The 22,758-nt window shown below is 37.3% G+C and overlaps 1 protein-coding gene across 1 annotated transcript in view; it reads right to left on the bottom strand.

Moving 5' to 3' along the window:
- KIF26A (kinesin family member 26A) overlaps positions 1–22,758 on the bottom strand; it is a 94,298-nt gene that overhangs the window by 35,619 nt on the left and 35,921 nt on the right. The window contains exon 4 of the mRNA XM_087704752.1: positions 3,831–4,014. Coding sequence (XP_087560878.1) covers positions 3,831–4,014 — 184 coding nt within the window. The remainder of the gene's footprint in view (positions 1–3,830; positions 4,015–22,758) is intronic.

Raw genomic sequence — 22,758 nt, 5'->3', positions numbered from 1 at the left:
AGGAACAGGGCTTAAATTGTTTGGTTGTTACTGCCATCCTGATTTTTTGAAACACATACACATCAATCCCTGTGGTGTCATGTAAAATTTATTGAAAATATTCCAACTACATTGAGCAGAAATAATTCTTGCCTTGCATATTTTTAATATTTGTCAGCTCTCTAAAGAGGCCTAAAATGACCTCAAACTACTGAGAGGGAACTGGAGAGTATAAAAGCTGGTGACAAATCTAGCTGTTGTTAATGACACCCTTTCTAGTTCTGTAATTTTGAGAATAAATTCTATCATAACTGAATTTGAATGTTAATGCAACTTATTTTTGAGGTCTCCCACAACACTCACATTTTTTGAAGTTTAAAGCACTAACCTTTCCTCTTGCTCAATCACAGAGCAAACTTTTATCTGACAAGGTAATTTAGAAATATCTACACTGGGGAAAATCCATGCAAGTTATAATATGTTTCTTTAGTTCTTGTGCTTTTTTTATTAGGTTTTTTTCAAAGCTGCTTATTTCGCAAGAGAAAAACTGCAAAGAATGACAAATCTAATGGGGGTGTTAATTTGCTACATGAAAACATATGTTTCCACGCCACATCCAAGTCAATGCATCTCCCCAGATCATCTTTTCCATACAAGTGCTTAAGTAGTCAAAAATAATCCATTGTCAGAATTGTTATGACAGCAAAGAAGGGGTATAGTTGTGGTTGCGGTAGGAGTCATATATACATACTTAGTAGTCCCAGCTAGCTTCTTTAGTGTAAGAGTTAAGAAATGCACAGAGGAAAACTCAATGGGAATTGTGGAAAAGCATCTACAACAAATCAACATTTTGCTACTGGATCTTCCAAAGTCCTGTGCCCAACCTCTAAGTAGATATAGCAAACTTTGGCTATCTCTATTCCAAACAATTTTTGCCCACAAAGTGTACAATCCAACAGAGTCCCCTGATTGCTATCATCTGATGAAGATCTGACTTTTTACTCTCACATTTGGAATTTAGTAACCACAAGTTGACCAGGCCCTTCATCCCTTAAGAGCCTCCTCATTAATATTATTTGTTACAGTATGTCTTATATTGTATTTTTAATAAATGTATTATTTTACATTGTTTTGTGGACTGTAATTCATTGTAAGATCCTCTAGATAATAGGTGGGTTATAATTATATTAAACTAGATAACTTATGCCATGTTGGGTTATTGCTTCAGAAATATCTCCTTATCAAAGCAAATGGGGGGAGGAGAAGAAGTAGAATCAACTTCCAACATCCTGTCATTCCCGTTAAGTTTCCTTGTGGGAAGTTGAGAGGGAGCATCAGAATCAATCTTCCTTCCTTCTTTCCTTTTTCTTTCCTCCCTCCCTCCTTTTTCCCTTTCCTCCCTGCCTCCCTGTCACTCTGTCATTATCCTATTTCCTTTTCCATCCCTCCTTCCTTCCTTCAATCCTCCATCTCCTTCCTTCCCTCCCTCCCTCTCTCCCTTTCCTCCCTTCCTTTTTCTGTTCTTTTTTACCTTTCTTCCCTCCCTTTCTTCCTTCCCCCCTCCCCTTGTTCCTCCTTTCCTTCCTGCATTACCTTAGCCATTCAGAGTGTCTTGAACTGTAAGATAGAAATGATAGATGGATGGATGGATGGATGGGAGGGGAGAGGGAGAGGAGGGCAGATAGACATCCAGTAGATAATAGATAGATACATCTTCTTCCCTCCCTCCCATTTCCAAAGTTTAACAAACTGCATTAAATGTTCCAGAATTTCAACTACAAAACCTTAATAATCTTATGATGCTATTCCCACATCAAACTCTATGTTGTGCAGATATATCTAGAACTAATAGAAAAGAATATATGTTGCTAAGGATTGAACTATGGAATCCTTGGCGCTCCATAGTTTGGTTGTTTTCCTACAGACATTTTGTTACACAACAAGGTAATATCCATATTTTGTTTGATTCTAAGTATATCCAAGGAACTGTTATCATTTCTGGACACTGCATTAAAGCACATTAAACATTTGTCATCCCAAAACATGGAACTGAAAGTATGGATCCAGTATGTAGAAAACACCTTCTGATTAAAAGAAAAAGAACAACTAGAGAAGACACAAAACTATCCACTTCTTCAAAAGGGTAAAATTCACAAGGGAATAACAAAACAACAGCATTCAGAATATTTTCATCAGCAGAGGAAATGGTGGCAAGTTAGAAAGAAGTCTATGACTACCCATGCAAACCAAATGCTCCATAACAAGCTCTATTACCAACCTCCCACAAGAGGATCAATGTAAGAACCCCCAAAAAAAGGAAACAGATCACCTATACAACATCTTCCATCAAAATGAATACCCAAACAACTTTATCAAAAATTGCCTGATCACACAATACACTACAATACAACCAATGTAAATTATGAAAAAGATAACACTGCCATACATCAACAGCATCTCAGAAACAACCAACTAAAGCCCTGCAAACCACCTTCAGTAAACCAAAGACACAGTGTAGCTCAAGAAGGAAAAACAGGAGTCATTTACATCATACAGTGTAAGGACTTTAACAGTCACTATGTAGGGCAGACAGGCATAACACTAGCAGGGCACATCCATGAACACCAATTAGCAAACAGAAGACACAATGAAAACTCCTTAATTTATCATCAATTTGTTTTCCCTGGATGGGCCTTGGAGGCAGCTCAGGAATTCAGGACCACCATGGCAACCATTGGCTCAGTGGTGGGATTAAGCCAGTTTGCCCCACTTCGGGAGAACCGGTTGTTAACTTTCTGAGCAATTTGCTGAACTGGTTGTTGGAAGAAATCATTAGGGCACAGACCGGTTGTTAAATTATTTGAATCCCACCACTGCATGGGCAGTCATTCATGCAACAGTAGCCCAAACCAGACATGATTTTCTTGTCAGAGCAATGGCAATGTGGTCTGAGGCAGGAGCTACCTCTACGCCTTTGTCATGGTTAGATCACACCTGGTGAATTTGAGGTTGTCTCTCTGAAGGGAGCTAGAACCTATTGAATTGGTCTGCCCCAGAAATTGATGGATTTGGTGGGATTCCAAAGGGAACTGAAAGTTATATCTGAAGCTCTGCTGCATGGTCCTGCTAAGCCCCTGGCCATTTGGGAGGTGTCCAAGGCCTTCAGTAACATCATGCCTGGGATCTCTCTTGATCCGTTGTTCCCAATGTTTCTCATTGTTTATAGAGCTAAGGGAGCTGAAAAGGATCTAGAGATGTGTAGAGGAAGAAGAGGAATGAATATGAATGAACATAAGTTAAAGCCGTTATTAAGGCCTACCTTGGTAACTGCAGCCAAACTTCAATATATCACTGTACATATTGTATCCAGTGACACCACATAAGGGTAAATGTGGGGAGAGGTTAAGTTTCAGGGCTGTGCAGAAGAATTTTGCACAGATGATGATAGCCAAATAACTTCCACATAATTTTAGACATGAATAAGAAAAAAGCAACACCCATTTGAGAAAGGTTTCCCATAGTATCAGTGTAGTCCTAGCAGACCTACTATTATCAATGTACCAGCACCTTTCCAAAAGCTCTTCTTTCGGATAGCTTTCTTTGTAGCAGCTTTCAGATGCAGCTTAGCACAAAGGTGCCAATTCAAATTAAAATGTATGTCTATCCACTATCATGATCTGCTTCTGAAGTACCAGGACTCTGTAACCATGGATTACATTCTTGTCAACAGGAACAAACAGTTTTTCTAGATTACATTAGATTGGATTAGATTCATTCCAGTCAGAATACATTTGGCTATCCAATTCTTCATTATTATTAAGGAAGCAACTAGGAAACAGAGATTTAAATACCTTTCCAATTCCTGGGTTGTCTTTGACTTTTGATACAGCTCTTAAAAGGCATGGTGGTGCTGGAGGAGGATACATCTGTAGGATGCCACTAAAATTTGTGGCATAGATAGAGACACCATGGGAGTGCAGCAAAGGTGCATGATGCTTCTTTTTCTTTGAGGACAGGTTAAGTTTCTGGGCAGCTCTGAACAAAACAAGACCAAGAAAAAAGTTAGCATTAATATATAGAAAGAGAATTGATATTGTTATAAAACAGATATTCAGCACCATCACCACCTGCTTAACAAATCAAGCAATTTTACTCTATAATTAAATTTAAATGTCAGCAATAATAGAAATAGATTTAAAATGAAATGGCAAGATATTTGTGTAATTTTTCTCTCTAAAAGAGTTTCAGTTCTATTCTAACTTTAAAAAATAACTTTGGCAGAAGCCTAGAAGAATCAAATTAAAGTCTGCCAGAACCTCAAGTCATAAAATGCTGAAAGAATTTCAAATTATCATTTGCAGGGCCAGATGGGCTTTTGCTGCTGCTAACATTTATACAAAAGTTACATTGATTTGTACCCTAACAAGAGACAAAGCAAAAACTTTTGGCAAAACCAAATTAGTTGGACTGAAGCTCGCAAGAAAGCCCCCTCTAACTACGTGTAAAAATCAAAAGAAGAATGCAAAGTTTGGGAGGGCAGAGGGAAGGGATAAAAGAGGAAGACCATTGAGGTCTACAATCAAGTCCAAGGCTTTCACAGGAACCAGTTGGAATTTTAGCAGCAATGTTTGGGGTAGGGTTATAATTTTTTTCCCTAATTTCATTATCTCATTAAAAAAATGAATTGAAGGGCACTTTTTGTAATGTTCCAAACAGTAACAGCATTACTCTTGGAAAAAAAATGATTTCCATGTACAGAAACAGTTAAGATTACAAGCAACAGAGAAATCCATCCAGTTTCAGATCAAGTCCATTTACCATGTGTTCATTCCATTCCAACTCACAAAAAACACATTAATCCATACAAAACATACATTTAAATTTAAGTATGCCATAGCCTTGCCTTCTTTCAAAGTTAGCATTCTGAAAGTCGGTTATATTAAAGCATTGTTGATTTATTATCCTGGAATACTTTGTAAAGATGAAAACTGAATGGTAAAATGTGAGAATAAAAAAATCTGAAGGATAACCACCTCACACCCCATACATCAATAATCATATCTTCTTCAACCCCTCAAAGGCTAAAGAGGTGTTGAGGGAGAGAAAACACAAAATGTGGTCCCTGGGAAAAACTGCCTTTCTTTAGGCTTAATCTTCATCAAGAATTATGTTCTGCAACCCTTGATTATTCCCCACCACCACCCATAGGACTACAAATATTTTTTCTAGTATTCAGATGATGCTTGTTTTGATGTATAAGCAACAATGATCATTCCTCAGCATGCAATTATGTTTGAACAGAACAATACACTCATTTTCCTTTCCCTTGATCTTTTAACTTATAACCATGACGTTATATACCATTATTTTAAATTGTAAAACCACCTTGGATACATTTAGCAAAAAGATGAAAATCTATTTAACTAAATAAATAAATGATATAATATGCATTACTAGCAGAATCAAGTCTGACTCTCCGTTCATTCTGCAAACATAATTTAACATCTGCCCACTAGAGGATTGGCAAGATGTATTCTATTTTAGAATATAGCAAGGATCTCTCTTGAGCACAAAATATGGGTTTATAACAGCAACAAAATAAAACTGAAATGCAGCATAAACTAAATGCCACAGCAAATTGCTCTGGTTTGATAGCACAATTTAATTTGCATGATGTTTATATAAAATGATTGACAGCTAGTACAAGAGTGTCTTCCAATTCTGAGATACTATTGATGTATTTCTGATACTTAGGTTTAAGATGGTTCTCTATAACCAAACAGCCTTGAAATATTCACTGCTTTATTAAAAGGCATCTTCATATTTTTGATGAATAGGGAATATTATGCATATTTTAGCTATCATGATATGTTGTAACACGGAAATAACAAATAGGAAAAAAATAGCTCTAGAGAATCTTTTCAATGCTCCATGATGGGATACATGAAATCCTGATAGATTAATGATTGCTTCAGTACATTCTGCAGCTAGAGTCCCCTTGAGAAAAATATATAAAAGAGAAAAATATGTCAAGATTGAATTATGCATCCAATGTTTATTCAGACACCCAGGCTGAGTGTTAATAGCCAGATACATTTAGTGCTCACAAGGGAATCCACAAATGAAATATGTAGGTCAGGTATACAATAAAGGTGTTAGATTTGCAACAAAATCCAAGGCTACAATCTAATACCAGATTAAATTCAAAATAAAATAATTGTCAAATGGAGAGCCAAAATTAGTTGGCATTTGGTTTGAATTGACTTTCTTAAAAATTGAAATTTATATTAAGCTGGATTTCATTTGAATTTTGAAATAATATCATAGAGACTATTTTGAACCCCTTCGCAAGTATACTTATGGGCCATACTTAAACAAGAAGCTTTTGTCCCAAGTTCAATATTTTGGCATTAATACATCATCCTTGGTGACCAAAAACTATTTCATACAGCTTTAAATGTGGACCCAAATATGGAATCATCAAAATTGTAAAGTATGATAATAATAATCAGCATGTTTACTTAAATCAGGAACATTATTCCAAAAGAAACTGAAACAAAAAATGTTTTTTTTAAAAAAACCTTTGAACTGGAACTTGAGTTTCCTTCAGTATTGTATTATATTGCTCTACATGTGAAAATAAAAAACAAGAGGTCCTTAACTTACAACCAATTGCTTAGCAACTGTTCAAAATTATAACAGCAATGAAAAATGTGGCTTATAACTAGTCTCATAACTTATGACTATTGCAACATCCCCAGGGACACATGAACAAAATTCAGATGATTGGCAACCAATGTGTATTTACAATGGCTTGCAGCATCCTGGGGTCATGTGATTGACATCTGCAAGCTTCCCAGCTGGCTTCTGACAAGCAAAGCCAATTGGGGCAGCCAGATTTGCTTAACAATCACATGAATTACTTAACAACTGCAGTCTCCTGCTTAACAACCATGGCAAAAAGAGATTGTAAATTTGGGCATGACTGACTCAACAATTACCTTGCTTAGCAATGGAAATTCTGGACCCAACTGTGGTCCTAAATCGAGGACTACCTGTATGTTTAGTAAATAGTGTGCACATGTTGACAAGGTTGCTACGGTTACATTTTTTGAATGAACATAGATTACATTCCAACATAAACAACATTATGCAGGTCATATCAATAAAAAGCAAGTAGCACTAGGAACTGTAAGAAAAAAAATAATTTCTCTCTTCCCTTTCCTTTCAGCTCATTCACTGTTCAATGTTTTGCAATATGGCTTTCATTCATTTTGTTTGTTTGTTTGTTTGTTTGTTTGTTTATTATTTATAGGCCGCCCTTTTCCCTGAGGGGACTCAGGGCGGCTTACAATTTGTGGAGAGCAGAATACAAGACAAGACATGAGACAATACATAAGTAAAAATAGAACACAACATTCATTCATCATTCGGGTGGGGACGGATTAGAATCTTTATCCCCAGGCCTGACGGGATAGCCAGGTCTTGAGGGCTGTGCAGAAGGTCTGGACGGTGGTGAGGGTGCGAATCTCCACGGGGAGGTCGTTCCAAAGGGTCGGAGCTACTACTGAAAAGGCTCTCCTCCGCGTAGTTGCCAGTCGACACTGACTGGCGGATGGAACTCGGAGGAGGCCTAATCTGTGTGTCTAATAGGTCGTAGGGAGGTAATTGGCAGGAGGCGGTCTCTCAAGTACTCAGATCCACTACCATGGAGGGCTTTATGGGTGGTAAGTAGCACCTTGAAGCGCACCCGGAGATCAACAGGTAGCCAGCGCAGCTCGCGGAGGATAGGTGTTATGTGGGCGAACCGCGGTGCGCCCATGATCACTCGCGCGGCCGCATTCTGGACTAGCTGAAGTCGCCGGATGCTCTTCAAGGGCAGCCCCATGTAGAGCACGTTGCAGTATTCCAGCCTAGAGGTCACAAGGGCCCGAGTGACCGTTGTGAGGGCCTCCCAGTTCAGGTAGGGTCGCAACTGGCGCACCAGGTGAACCTGGGCAAATGCCCCCCTGGTCACAGCCGACAGGTGGTGGTCAAAGGTCAGCTGTGGGTCCAGGAGGACTCCCAAGTTGCGAACCCTGTCTGAGGGGTATAAAGTTTGGCCCCCCAGCCTGAGTGATGGAACACTAGCCAAATTATTGGGAGGGAAACACAACAGCCACTCGGTCTTGTCCGGGTTGAGTACCAGTTTGTTAGCTCTCATCCAGTCCCTAACGGCTTCGAGACCCCGGCTCATCACGTACACCGCTTCATTGAGTTGGCACGGGGCGGACAGATACAGCTGAGTATCGTCCGCGTATTGGTGGTATCTTATCCCGTGCCTCCGAATGATCTCGCCCAGCGGTTTCATGTAGATGTTAAATAGTAGGGGGGATAAGACCGAACCCTGCGGCACCCCATATGTTAGGGGCCTAGGGGTCGATCTCTGCCCCCCAATCAACACCGACTGTGACCTGTCCGAGAGGTAGGAGGAGAACCACTGCAAAACAGTGCCTCCCACCCCCACCTCCCGCAGTCGTCGCAGAAGAATTTTTTTTCCATACAACCAAATCACCTCAATATGCTTATTTCACATTGATCATTCACTTTTGTAATCAATCCACATTCAATCATCTTCTATTTATTCTTAACTTTACATCTTCTTGTTTTATCACAATTCCGAACCAATCCATTCCTACTGATTTCAACTTATTCTTGTTTGAGTTTTCCTGATTTGCAGTATCTAATCTCTACTTCCATAGAACAAAATGCTCAGAAGCATTCTTACAAATGTTTTACTTCTTTCAGAAGGCATTCTTCTTTCACAACACACTTCATAAAATTTACTACCTTTCTACTAGTGTTTGTATAGTTTTAAATTTCTCAATTTTTACATTTTCGCTAAACTTTCTACCTAGAGGGGCAAAATCATGTGTTTGAAACTATTCATTCTATTTTATCCTAAATTACCCTGGTCTGATTCATTAATTTTCAGATACATACTTCTCATTGCAACATGTAATCTATCTAATATTCATTGCAAGACCAAAGTACATGTATGTTTATGTCTTCAACTAATACAACTCTAATGATACCACAAGCATTCCTTATATATAATAAATACATTTTAAAACCAAGATATCATCAAAACTCCTATCCTTACTTTCTGCTCAACAAGAATCATTCACTGAACATTTAATTTATTCTCCAAAAGGACATAAATTTACATAAATCATTGCATAATTCAAGCCTATTCATTTTATCATATGTATTCTCTACATCAATGAATATTTTTTGCTTTATTTAAAATGTGTTTTATGTCCTTTTATGTATCAACATCTGGGGAACTGGATTGACAGATTAATGTGCTATAAGAAAAATCCTCTGAGCTGATTTGGCAATTGGACTGAAAAAAATTCCTTTAAAATTCTCATTGATGGATTATTTCCTTCACAGAGAAAGAAAGGTTCTAATCACAGAATAGAAATTCATTTTTATCCAGTTATCACTAGACTTAATTTTGAATGGAAAAATATGGAAATGCTATTAGGAGGACAATTCAGACACATATTGTACTTGTTTGTTGCAAAATATTTAGAATTCATAAGAATCTTTTTCAGCATAACTTGACAAATTTTAAATTGGAATCAGTGAAAGGGGTGAGGCACAGATATCTAAAGTTAATATTAAATCATTGGAACATGGTTAAACAGAAACCATCTTCATAAATATAGTTCAGGTGAGGTAGGGATAAGACTGCATGTCTCAATAATATTGCAATCCTAACTTCACAATAATTTTTTGACATTATATATAAAGGGATATAAAAGAGTCATAACCGGCCAGCTACCTGCAATTTGGCAGTTCAAATCCCAACAGGCTCAAGGTTGACTCAGCCTTCCATCCTTCCAAGGTGGGTAAAATGAGGACCCAAATTGTTGGGGGCAATATGCTGACTTTGTAAAACACTTAGAGAGGGCTGTGAAAGCACTATGAAGTGATATATAAATCTAAGCGCTATTGTTACTACTATTGCTATTGCTATTGCTAACTGAACTTCTCCACAGCCTAGGATTCTTGATAAGGCAGAGCTCCCAATTGTGGGGGAAGTTTAGCTGAATATATTAACAGCTATCCCACATATAATAACAGCCCACAAAAATAAAAGTTGGGCTCCTACATTTTTTCTCCTTTTCTTTATACATGTTTCTGTGTGATACAGAATAAGGCCATAAGAATGTTCTTATTTTTTATATCAGTTCATTTTACTATGACAATCCTATGATTAATACATTTGAACTACTTAATACTTAGGACAGAAAGTTCAGTGTAATTCATGACTTCTCTCTCCCAGAAAGATTCTATGGAAAATGCCACACAAGGAATAAAAGCTGCCACTAAAAAAACCTCTACTGGATACCTTTCCCCCCCTCTGTTGCTATTGTCAAAATGACATGCTGTCCCTTAGTATGGATAGATCTATTGGTAGAGCTATGGGTAGATAGATACATCAACATTACTTTGTTCAAACCCTTTCAAAAATTACCATAGTCAGGAGGTAATCTTGCAACATCAATCTTAAAATTTATTACATGGGGTCCTTGACTTACAACCACAATTGAGCCCAACATTTCAGTTGCTAAGTGAAACATTTGTAAAGTGAATTTTGTCCCATTTCACAATCTTTCTTGCCACATTTGTTAAGTGAATCATTGCAATTGTTAAGTTAGTAACACAGTTGTTAAATGAATCTGGCTCCCTCATTGGCTTTGATTATCAGAAAGTTGCAAAAGGGGATCATATGAGCAGGGACACTGCAACAGTCATAAATATAAATCTGTTGTCAAGTATCCAAATTTTGATCACATTTACCATGGGGATGCTGCAACGTATGTAAATGGCATAAGTCACTTTTTTTCAGTGCCGTTGTAACTTTGAACGGTCATTAGTGAACTGCTGTAAGTCGAGGACTACCTGTATATGTGATATGAAGAAATATTTCATTTTGTCTGTCCTGACTCCAGAATTTAACTTTATTGAGGAAAAGACCAAATCTCTTATCTTCATTTTCTACAGATTATGATAAATTGCTATATTGCCTTTGATCAAGTTTTGCTAGGAGTTCAGATGTGCGCACATACACACAAATATTGTTGCCTCTTCTCAGAGAAAAAATTGAAAGCAGCTGTTATGGAGAGCAATTAACAGTGAGCACAATATGCAACCTTAATTTTACTTCAGCTGCATAATAAATGTCTCCGGAGCTTCCCAAAACATTTATTTATATATGAAAACATTCAGTCAAGCATCACCAACTGCCATGCTGGCTGGGTTGAGTGGAATTATAGTCCAGCACATCTGGAGGGCAACAGCTTGGCAAGGTTGTTATAGAGGGCACTAAAGTTCCTTCTGTAGGGGCAATTTCAGAAGCACCACCAATAATTCAGCAGGTTCAGAGGAGATTCAGAAAAGTAAAAAAAAATCAGGGTCTTACATGAAATTACAATACAAGGATCAAAATACAAAGACTGTCAAATACACACTAGATTCTGAATAACATTCATACTTGCTTGCACAACAAAGCTACCTGCCACTCCCATCCACCCCTTATGGAGTTTTGTGAACTATGATTTATATTGCATAGTCTGCTTTTAACACCAGAAGAAGCAACTATCATTTTAGAGATTTTCCTTAAAGGAATTTATTAAAACTATATGGTAATGAAAACCAGCATGGCACAATGCCTGGACCAGCAGCAAAGGAGAAGCAATTTTAGTTCCCAGAGACCTTGCCAATTTCAAAACATGCTCTGTGTACTAGGCAAATATAGGCCAATAAATGCAGTCTCTGAGGGAAATAACAATATAGTTGTTGTTTTTTAAAGAAAAAATATTATTGTAATGTCTTGCATGTTGTGTGGGCTAATTTACAGTTCTATACCAACGAAGGGGAATTACTGAAAATTTATTTCAGGCTATTTTTTAAAAGGCTGGTTTTCTTTGGTCATACACACAAATATTTCTTGACAAATCTTCACAGACAAAGTTATCAGAAGGTTGAGCCATATAAATTTTATTAAAAGATGGCAGCCAATGAAGAAAGTATTTATTAAAAGCCTAAAATGCATCTGAACCAGCGAATGCAGCTTATTCATATGGTCTATATGGATTTGATGCTGTTATGTAACTAAAATATATGGTGATTAAAATATGCAGAATAGCATATCAGATCATGGTAGCTTGATGAGATATCAAGGGAAAAACCATGAGAATCAGGGTTCAGTCATTCACTACAACCATCAGTTCTAGCAACCCTGCCTCATAAAACTTCCAACCAAAAATGGGAGAGGGAGACATCTTTCTTCCTATTACTATCATTCTATAGATGTCAAAACTTCTTATACTTATGGTGGCTAGTTCCTGTGAAAAAAAATCTTTCAGAATTGGCCATGAAATTGTTCTAGATGTTTCAACAATCTAAGTCACAGTCTTTCAACATGGGGTTAAAACAAAATTACCACAACAGTTTCTGTGAAAAGAAAAAGGAAATACATCAGTAGTAAAGCACATGCTTTATAGGAAAAGACTCTTAGGTATTTTCCCCACTATTTTCAATACACATATGGAAAATGTATCTACAATTGCCGAGACCTGCTACAATGCTGGACTGACAACCTCAACTACAAGTTGTCAACCCTGAAGCTGATCTGGCCGAAGCCATCTTGAAGCTTCAGTGCTGCCACACTGGAGTGAGGGATAGTCAAAACAAAATATTTTATCTTGGAACCAAGGTCACACCTGGCTGGAGGAAGGAGGAGTGATGTCACCAGACCAGCAGACACTGCCTTGATTGTTTGTGGTTGAGGGGGAAAGTTTCACTTTTAATTAAGTGAAAACCAAGGGGCCCCTCAGAGTTGGTTTTCACCAGATATGTGCCAATATGATATTTCCAATAAAGCTATTCCTTGAGGAATCCACCTGCCTCAGAGTTTTTGCTTGCGATGGATCCATTACTTGAAACCCTGACACAAGTGACAGTGACATTATTTCTACATAAAGCATTACAGTACAGATATAGTGCAAAGCATAGAGGGCCCAATACTAATTTCTTCCTCCGTAAATTGTTCTAAGTTAGGTTTTCCAATGCCTTCAATACTCTCTTCACATACACTTAGGAAGGCTTCACCTGAATCCATGAAGGGTAGTAGACATTAAGCAAAACTATGATAATCTAAGAAAGCTGGAGATGCAGGCGCCATCTTTTTCCTTGAGTTTGACTAATCATCTGCAAAAGACATAATGAAAAGGAGCTGAACCACCCAGACTACCACCTTCTGACTCCTTCCCTAATTAATGCTTTTGAAATGTCACTATATATTATTTTCTCCTGTGACTATGAGATCTACTGTCTGCATTTTGCTTAACTCTTTTTGTCTTTAATAGAAATATTTTAGGATGCTCCGGAGAGTTCTTCCCTCATAGTAAGGTGTCAGAGCAGAAAATAAAAACTAATATACAGCGCATTGAGGAGCACTCAAATATCAAATGGCAAGGGATAGGCCTCTAACTTGCTGGGTTTTTTGTGTGTGTGCAATTTACAGATTGTTAAATTGGCTGTTGCATAGCTGAATAAAGAAAAGTCAAGAAAGAGAAACCCAGGAAAACCAATTCATTAATGGTATTCATCCAGGGAGCCAAAATTGAAAATAAATCATTATAGTATGCTTGGATAATTAAAAAAGGCCTTAAATTCTCAATTCTAGAGTCTAAAACAGGACATTCCAAATTAGTGGAATCTGACAGATCTTTCACTATAGTCTGATGCAATAGGAGTAGCAAAGAGTTCTGTGGTATAAAGATGAAGTCGTTTATTTGTTATGGCAATGTTAACGATTACTGGAATAGGGAATTTAAGTAAAAGAATATATAAACAAGCTCTATAATGTCAATCTTTCTTCTAATGCTGAAGGCAAATCTAAATTTTAAAGTCAAAATCTGAAATCTGATGTTATTATTTAAGACATGCATATTTTCCTCCAGGAAAATAGCCTGAAAAATACTTGCAGTTTTGCAAATCAAAAGGAAAGCACAATTATAGATAGCATGATTTAGTTATTTATGAATCATTGAGACATTCAGCCAAAGCAAAAACTAGAATAGTTCTACAATTGATTTTAAAACACTTTAAATTTGAGAATATGAGTGTGTGTGTATGTCTGATTGTGTATAAATGCCCTAACATGCAGAGGTAAGTTGCTCCCAATCGACCCAGATCACCAGTAGTAGCAGCGGCGGGAGACTCCACCCACCCGCCCAGATACTTCTGCGCATGCACAGAAGTGTTGCGTGCACACACAAGCATACCCAAACCAGTAGCAAAAAAATTTGGCAACCCACCACTGCTAACATGTCAAGGACATACGGGTCAGCGAATGCTGGCTGGGGAATTCTGGGAGTTGAAGTCCGGACATCTTCAAGTTGCCAAGGTTGAGAAACACTGTGTTAACTTGTGAATGGTAGGTCTGTTTTACCTCAGCTGCTCTTTTATGTGCATTTTTCTCTTTTTTATGCTTTTGTATTCTTTTAAAGTTACAATTTTTAGTGTTTAATAAATTTGTGTGTTTAGTAAACACAACAAATTTTAACATTAATTATTTATATTATTTTCATCTTAACTGCCAGAGGTTTCTTTTAACTATTATTAAAAAAATGGATCTTACAGAATTTGGCAAGGAAACTGTACAATGTCACACTAAGAATAGTACATGTCAGCCAAGAGTTAATCCAGGAAACTGACTAATAAGTTACAGCTGGTGCTTCAATGATTGACAAGCTAGAGAGATGCTGTTGGATGAACTAAAATCTGTTCACCATTTTTGATATATTTTTAAAGATTTCTCTGGGGGGGGGGGTGTATGTATATATACATACATACATATTTGTGTATACAACATACACAAATACAACATATATATGTTGTATTTGTGCTGATAGATAAATAAAGGGAGACTAGTATAGATCTATTTAGCTCAAGAGACCATCCAGACAGAAAACCATAAATAAATAAACTTTATTTATTTATCAGCACAAATACAACACAAATGTAACAAAGGCAACAGTAAAAATATTGGGTTTCTGTCTGGATGGTCTCTTGTGACGAGCCGATAGACAGAGAATGGAAGCAGTAAACTTCCTCCCATATTTGGGCATACCAGGGGTTGTGACTCTAAATACATACCTATTCCCTGGCTCAGCTGATAAGGAGAAGACCTTGTGGCTTAATGGTTAACACATCTGCCTAAGATGCAATACAGCACAGGTTCTAATCCCAGTAAGGGTATGGCTAGCTGATGAGAGCTAAATAGCTTGAAATAGATCTATACTAGTCTCCCTTTATTTATTTATCGGCACAAATACAACACAAATGTAACAAAGGCAACAGTAAAAATATTGGGTTTCTGTCTGGATGGTCTCTTGTGACGAGCCGATAGACAGAGAATGGAAGCAGTAAACTTCCTCCCATATTTGGGCATACCGGGGGTTGTGACTCTAAATGAATGAATGAATGAATGAATGAATGAATGAATGAATGAATGAATGAATGAATGTATGAATGAATGTATGTATGTATGTATGTATGTATGTATGTATGTATGTATGTATGTATGTAGAGTTTGTTTCTATATAGAGTTTGTTTTCGTAGATTTTCATGGGTACAGGTATGCAGGTTTTGGTGTGTTTGGGTATTTTCCCATATAAGATTGAGAGTATCTTGGTGACATTTCGATGAGGTCCCACTTGTCATCCTCGTGCCCTTACCAGCCTGTGGATGACAAGTGGGACCTCGTTGAAACGTCGCCAAGATACTCTCAATCTTACATGGGAAAAGACCCAAATACACCAAAACCTGCATATATATACATATACATACACACACACACACACACACACACACACACACACACAGACAGACAATATATATATATATTCCGAAGAGCTGAGGTGGCGCAGTGGTTAAATGCAGCACTGCAGGCTACTTCAGCTGACTGCAGTTCTTCAGTTCGGCTGTTCAAATCTCACCGGCTGAGGGTTGACTCAGCTTTCCATCCTTCCGAGGTGGGTAAAATGAGGACCCGGATTGTTGTTGGGGCAATATGCTGACTCTGTAAACTGCTTAGAGAGGGCTGAAAGCCCTATGAAGCGGTATATAAGTCTAACTGCTATTGCTATTGCTATTGCTATATGCATATAGGCGAAACAAGAAAATGGCAACAGTTGCACTAGCAGTCCTTCTTTAATATAATTAAACCCACAATAAAATTTATAGGAAGTTCAACTGTTTTTCCTAGAAAGTCATTCACTTATGTTAAATGACTCAAAAAATTCATTTAACCAGCCTAACAAAATGACATTTTGATTGATACCTTCTGTTGTCTGAAGGCCACTTCTCACACTGAATTTCAAAGACACGGGCCTCACCCCCTTTTTGGTGAAAAAAAATAAAATATGCAAACTATTTTGAGTAATTCATTCAATTGGCTCCAAGCCAAACCAATGAACTTCAAAATAGTAGCAAAAATTTGACACTTAATGGATCTGGCTCTAAGCCAGAAATGTAGATTAGCCCCATCCTAAAAAGTCATTTCCATGTCTCTTGAAATCAGGAATTTTTATCCTGTGTATTTATTTTTTTCAAGAATTATCTTCCAATTCTTCCATTTGCTATAAAAAAAATCATCTGAATGAGATATTTAATAGCAATAAATTTAATTCTTAACCCGTTATCTAGACCTTACGAACTATGAGTGAACACCATACTTTATTCATTTTAAAATATGCTCTATAATGTTTCTTTAAAATAATTTTTAAAATGCACATTATTGGTCTTATCAACAGGAACAAATGGAACTGCTAGTCATCAATTTGGAAAAAAAAGTCCTGCATTGCTAAATCAAACCAAGATCTATCACGTTTTCAAAAGTAGGGCCCAGATGCACGAATTAATCCATAGCAAGGTGGAAAATCAAATTGGATGTGCACTTTCTTGAACATCCAAATTAATCATCATATAAAGCAAAATAGTGAGAAATGTGACTAAATGTGACTATTGAAAATAATAGATGATTCCTTAAAATCATGAGATCACATAACCAAGGAGGAAAAAGATGCTTCAACTGTATTTAATCAAGGAAGCTGAATAACAATTACAATGATTTTTGCATAATGAGATACGTGTAATGCTAATTTTAATAGACAAAGCATTATAATTTTAAGTGCTTAAAAAAAACCCAAAATCTGTATCTTTTGGAAATAGCTGTCTTAAGGAAAGATCTGATACTAACAGTGTTTAAAATATAATAAATAAGCAAATATCTTTGTTTGGAAAAACTTATCCAAAAATTTAAGACTACTTAAAATGTTGCTTTTGATGATGTCTCCCGTTTTCAAATGCTGAGCAGGACTCACTGACAAGTTAAATATTTCTTCAACAACTTTTTAAAATCTGAACAGTATTATTCTCAGTCCCAAGAACTTTTGGTCTTCAAATGAATATAAGAGTCCATGCTAGGCAAATCTATAAAGAAAAATATTAACATTCCCATAATAGACAGTGAAGAAAAATAAATTGAAATATAGTCGATATATTAATAAAGTAAACGAAAGCTATCCACATATTTTAAAAAATGGTTTGAATCATCCAATGCATATCCCAATCACCATATACAGGTGGTCTTCATCTTATAACCACAAATGAGCCCAAAATTTATGTTACTAAGTGAGAAATTGGTTAAATGAGTTTTACCCCATTTTACGATTTTTCTCACCAGATTTCTTAAGTGGGTCACTGCAATTTTAAATTAGATTAAGTGAATCTGGCTTCCCCATTGACTCTGCTTGTCAGAAGGTCACAAAAGGGGATCATAAGTTTCTGGGACACTGCAACTGTCATAAATGTGACTTGGTTGTCAAGCATCTGCATGTAAATCACATGATGACGGGGACTATACAATGGTCATAAGTCACTGAAAAATGGTCATAACTCCCTTTTTTCACTGCTGTTGTAACTTCAAACAATCACTAAATGAACTATTTTTAGTCGAGGACTATCTGTAGACCATGTGCACAGCATATTAGAGAGAACTTATTTTCAGGTTTACAGTCTTTATTAGATACTAACAAAAAAAATCATGCATTAGAAATCATAGCTGTACATAATATAGCTGTTCTCTTTCGGAGTGCATTTTGGACATTTTTGGTGAGTTTTCTTCTTCAAATACTTGATGAGTAGGTTGCCAGGGATTATATCTCACTAAAATCAACTGGGCTTTCACAATTGCCACTGATTGCTGTGGGATTTATTTGTGAAAAAGAAAAAAGAAAAAGAAACACCGATACTATTAAAATAATAGCTTAAAGGGGTTGGGTTTTTTAAAAAAAACATTGAATATGAAATCATAATCTTAACACAGGGACACGGTGGCTCGGTTGGTAAGACGCCAACTGATCAGAAAGGTCAGCAGTTCAAATCCCTAGCGCTGCATAATGGAGTGAGCTCCCATTACTTGTCCCAGCTTCTGCCACCCTAGCAGTTCAAAATCATGTAAAAATGCAAGTAGAAAAATAGCAATCTCCTTTGGTGGGAAGGTAGCAATCTCCTTTGGTGGGAAGGTAAATGCACCTTCGGCATTTAATTATGCCAGCCACATGACCACAGAGACTTCTTTGGACAATGCTGGCTCTTCGGTTTTGAAATGGAGATGAGCACCGGCCCCTAGTGTTGGGAACGACTAGCACATATGTGTGAGGGGAACCTTTACCTTTAATCTTAACAAAACTACTGTACCATGAAATTCACATAAATATTCTTTGGTGGTTTAAATGTTTTTCATGGCGAAGTAGACTCCATGGAGACTCCAGAGGACATAGGGCTATTCTAAGAGGCAAATGATACATTAAAATGGGAAATGGAATTCGTCTGCTCTCAGGGTCCAGAATACATAGCCAATTCACACTCCCCACTCCTTTGCAGCACACATCCCCATTGTAGAGACACACAATAACAATGCGGGAGGAGACATCGCTGCTCTACTCAGAGAACTGCTACCTGAAGACATTCTCAGCACTTTGAAGTAACAGGTTTCTAGTGAAAACCATGGAAAACCCTGAGGAACTACCACCTCAAGCCATGTCCCAATGAAACCAATCTCTTTTTGTTCTCAGAGGGAGACTCAGCAAAAACCTTATAGGATAAACTTGAACCATAACCTGGAGGATCCTAAGTCTTGCAGTAGAAAGAACTTAGTTTTGCCTTCTGCAATGCTAATGAAGCAGCTGAGATTATTTATAAAACCAATCAACAGGCAGATGAAGGTTGCTTACTTCTTTCATCACTGCCAATTATCTGCAGCCATAGGGCCACCTCTCAGATTAATTACATACAGTCCTTAGCCTCCCTTCAAAACCTTACGTAAGTGATCCATTCAGAACTTCTATAATAATACAGAAGTTTCTTTTCCTGGAGGCTAGGAAAATAGAGAGGAGGAACTCAGTTTTGATTACTCATTTTTCTCACCATTTCAAAAGCAAAAGTGAAACCAGGTGGAAGAAAAGAGATCAAAATGGCAAGAGAACAGTAGCCTTTGCAAAGAAACAATTGTCAGGCATAGGCATGAAGCAAATATTTACTAGGAGGGTATTTAGTTTACCTCCCAGTGAAATTAATATGGTCAAAGTTTTTGCAGATTAATGGTAGCTCTAGGATGTATAAAACATATCTATAATGAGAAATGGGAACCTGGGGCGTTCAGAGACTGCTGAATTACGAACTCCCAAGATCTCTCACTAGTAATTCTGATAACGCCTGCAAATTTAAGTTCAGCAACATATAGGGCCATGTAATCTTTGCTCTTGTGGAACCTCTTACTGAACTACCCTATGTTCTGCTAGGTTCCAGCCATCCTACTTTTTGATTTGCCCAATATCTGGGCCCATACGTACAGTTACCAAGTAGCAAGGTTTATGGTAGTGCTGTCCCCAATTCTGTTCTGAACCTGGTGCCAAAGCCGATGAAGAACTCCAGATACAAGATGCAGGTTTTGTTTCCTTTTATTGGAGCACTCCAAGAAAAGGGGTCCTGGCTAGAAAATGCCAAGGAACCTTGAACAATAGAATTAAGAAAGCTTTATACATTTTCACTAAAGTGGAAGGTGGGATAATGCAGATATATAAAACAAATCATCTAATAAAACATTTTAGTAATGATCTAATAGTTGTCCCTATTGATCTCTAGCGGTCCCTATTTCTAAACCTTGGCTGATGAATGCTCCAGGAGTTATCTAATACACATTCTATTTGCTCCAAGCCATCTTTATTCCTTACTCTTTATTCTAGCAAAAGAATGCAGGATGTCTAACTCTTTGCTACTGTTATCAGGTTTTTTTAATCAATTGTCAACCTAGAATTGATACAAATGTTACACATGCATATTCTCTATGAATAAACATTCTTTGTTCTTACCAGACAGACGCCACAATTACAAGCATCCCAGTTTTCTTTCAAGTGCCCTGCTTCGTTTTAGCAGACAGCCTATCATTCGTGAAGGAGTTCCCCCCACTGGGGTTCCTATTTGCATGCTTAAAAAGCTAAAAATGAACTAGTATGCAGGAAGAGATTATGGCCATTCCTTTAAAACTATATAAATCCAGGCCATAAAATCTAAAGTATATTTACATGGTGCAAATGATAAAGAATAATACTAAAAGAGGCTGTGTGTAGGATGTACATAAAGCATATTACTGCTGCATTACACTTGGAATAAAAATTAAGATTTATCCATAAAACACAATTTAGCAGCAAACAAGCCAAGTCTGAATTACAGAAAAGGCAACTTGACCTGCAGGCTTCGGAAGTGCATATTATAAATACCCCCAAAATTCTTTCTACCATACCAACAATAAGAAGACAAAATTATACATGTCGAGGAGCAGACAGATCTTTATCCCTCAGTCTGTCAAGGCTGTCAACCCTGGAGAAGTGTTACACTAGTTAAATATATAATGGTACCAAAGAGTTGGAATGTCACCAATAAAAAAAGAGACAAAAACAGGTGCACACTGTCAAATTACCGCATGCTTGGCAAGTCATGATTATCACTGTAACTATGGAATGCTACAAACCCCAGGAAAGCAAAGCTACTGAGCATGACAGCTGCTGCTCTCAACCTGCAGGGATTGGAGGGTGGGGCTGTTAAATAAGTGATATCCAGATAAAGACAACTAACTGAAATAAAAGTCAGAAGTTATTAAGAGAAAAGAAAGCAATCAGGCTAAAGGAACAAACTATTTGGAGGTTAGACACCCCAAAAAATAGTGGAGGAAAAGCAAACAAAATCTTGCAGTCTGAAGATTGCTTAATGAGATTAGGAGAAATGTGGAGAGGAAAGGGGATTGGGATAAGAAATATGTACAACAAATGGATAGTGGTTATTTTATTATTTATTTATTTATTTATTTATTTATTTTCTCAAGCATGTATTAAATAACATATATAAAAATCAACATGATTTGAATACATGAAATGAATACGAATAAAAGGGAATACAGGACAGGGACGGTAGGCACATTGGTGTGCTTATGCACACCCCTTACAGACCTCTTAGGAATGGGGTGAGCTCTAAGTAGACAGTCTAAGGTTAAAGTTGTGGGGGTTTGGGGAAGAAACCACAGAGTCCGGTAGTACATTCCAGGCATTGACCACTCTGTTGCTTTTGTGTACTACACTTAGGTCAGACCAAAGGCGGTGTAGTTTTAAGTTGTCTAAGCCCAAAATTTCAAGTCTGGTGGCATAAGGTATTCTGTTGCGAGCAGAGAAGACTCTTCTCATGAAATATCTCTAGACTCACTCAATTGTATTAATATCCGATATGTAGTGCGGGTTCCAGACAGATGAGCTGTATTCGAGAATTGGTCTAGCAAATGTTTTGTATGCTCTGGTTAGCAGTACAATATTACCAGAGAAGAAGCTACTCAAGATTAGGTTAACAACTCTTAATGCCTTTTTGGCAATGTTGTTACAGTGGGCTGATTTGTTAAGGAAGTAAAAAAAGAACAGAAAGGCAACAACAGGCAGCTCCTCTGTGTAATTTTTACTTCCATTTTATGAAATAAATCTAAATAACTAGTGGAAGGACTACGTTATACCTACATCCACTTCCTGAATAAAATAAATGCCATAAATATAATGAATGCATGCTGCAAATTAGACATATTCACTAACCCACTATGGTGCAACCAGTTAAAAGTAGACTACCTTCAGCTGAATGTGGCTCTTGGTAGCAATAAGAAATTATTTGCCATCCTGAACGATGATGATGATGATATATTGCCTACAGCTCTAGAATTTCCTAGTGGTCCTCTATGCAAGTCTGGTGAGGTTGCTATAAGCAATGTACCTACTTACCCAACAGGAAATAATCCTGTTAATTAGGATGATGGGAGTACAGTACAGTATCGCCCAATATATTTCAAGGGCTACATACTTAGAAACTTAAGTTTGTACTCTCTCCCTTTTAGTTGGTTTCTACCCCACTGGCATTTAATAGAAACTCGGTAGTACTGTATTTCACTTGCAACAAGCTTCAGTGCCTAAGGGTTCATGCAAATTGGGACTGTCACCTTTTGTTTAAGAAAAAAAAAAAGAACAGCTTTGCCCTTAAGAGAAGATTAGTACTATGACAGATTTATGAAGTTCTAAATTGCAAAAGCTGATCTCTCCATCCTATACTCTGTAGTGCCTGGATGGG

This window comes from Thamnophis sirtalis, unplaced genomic scaffold (assembly GCF_051295495.1).
Source record: "Thamnophis sirtalis isolate CommonGarterSnake01/CBP01778 unplaced genomic scaffold, rThaSir2_p1.2 scaffold_1, whole genome shotgun sequence".
NCBI classification, from domain to species: domain Eukaryota; kingdom Metazoa; phylum Chordata; class Lepidosauria; order Squamata; family Natricidae; genus Thamnophis; species Thamnophis sirtalis.
Note: the sequence above shows the minus strand (reverse complement) of the source record. Positions and strands in the feature narration are given on the sequence as shown.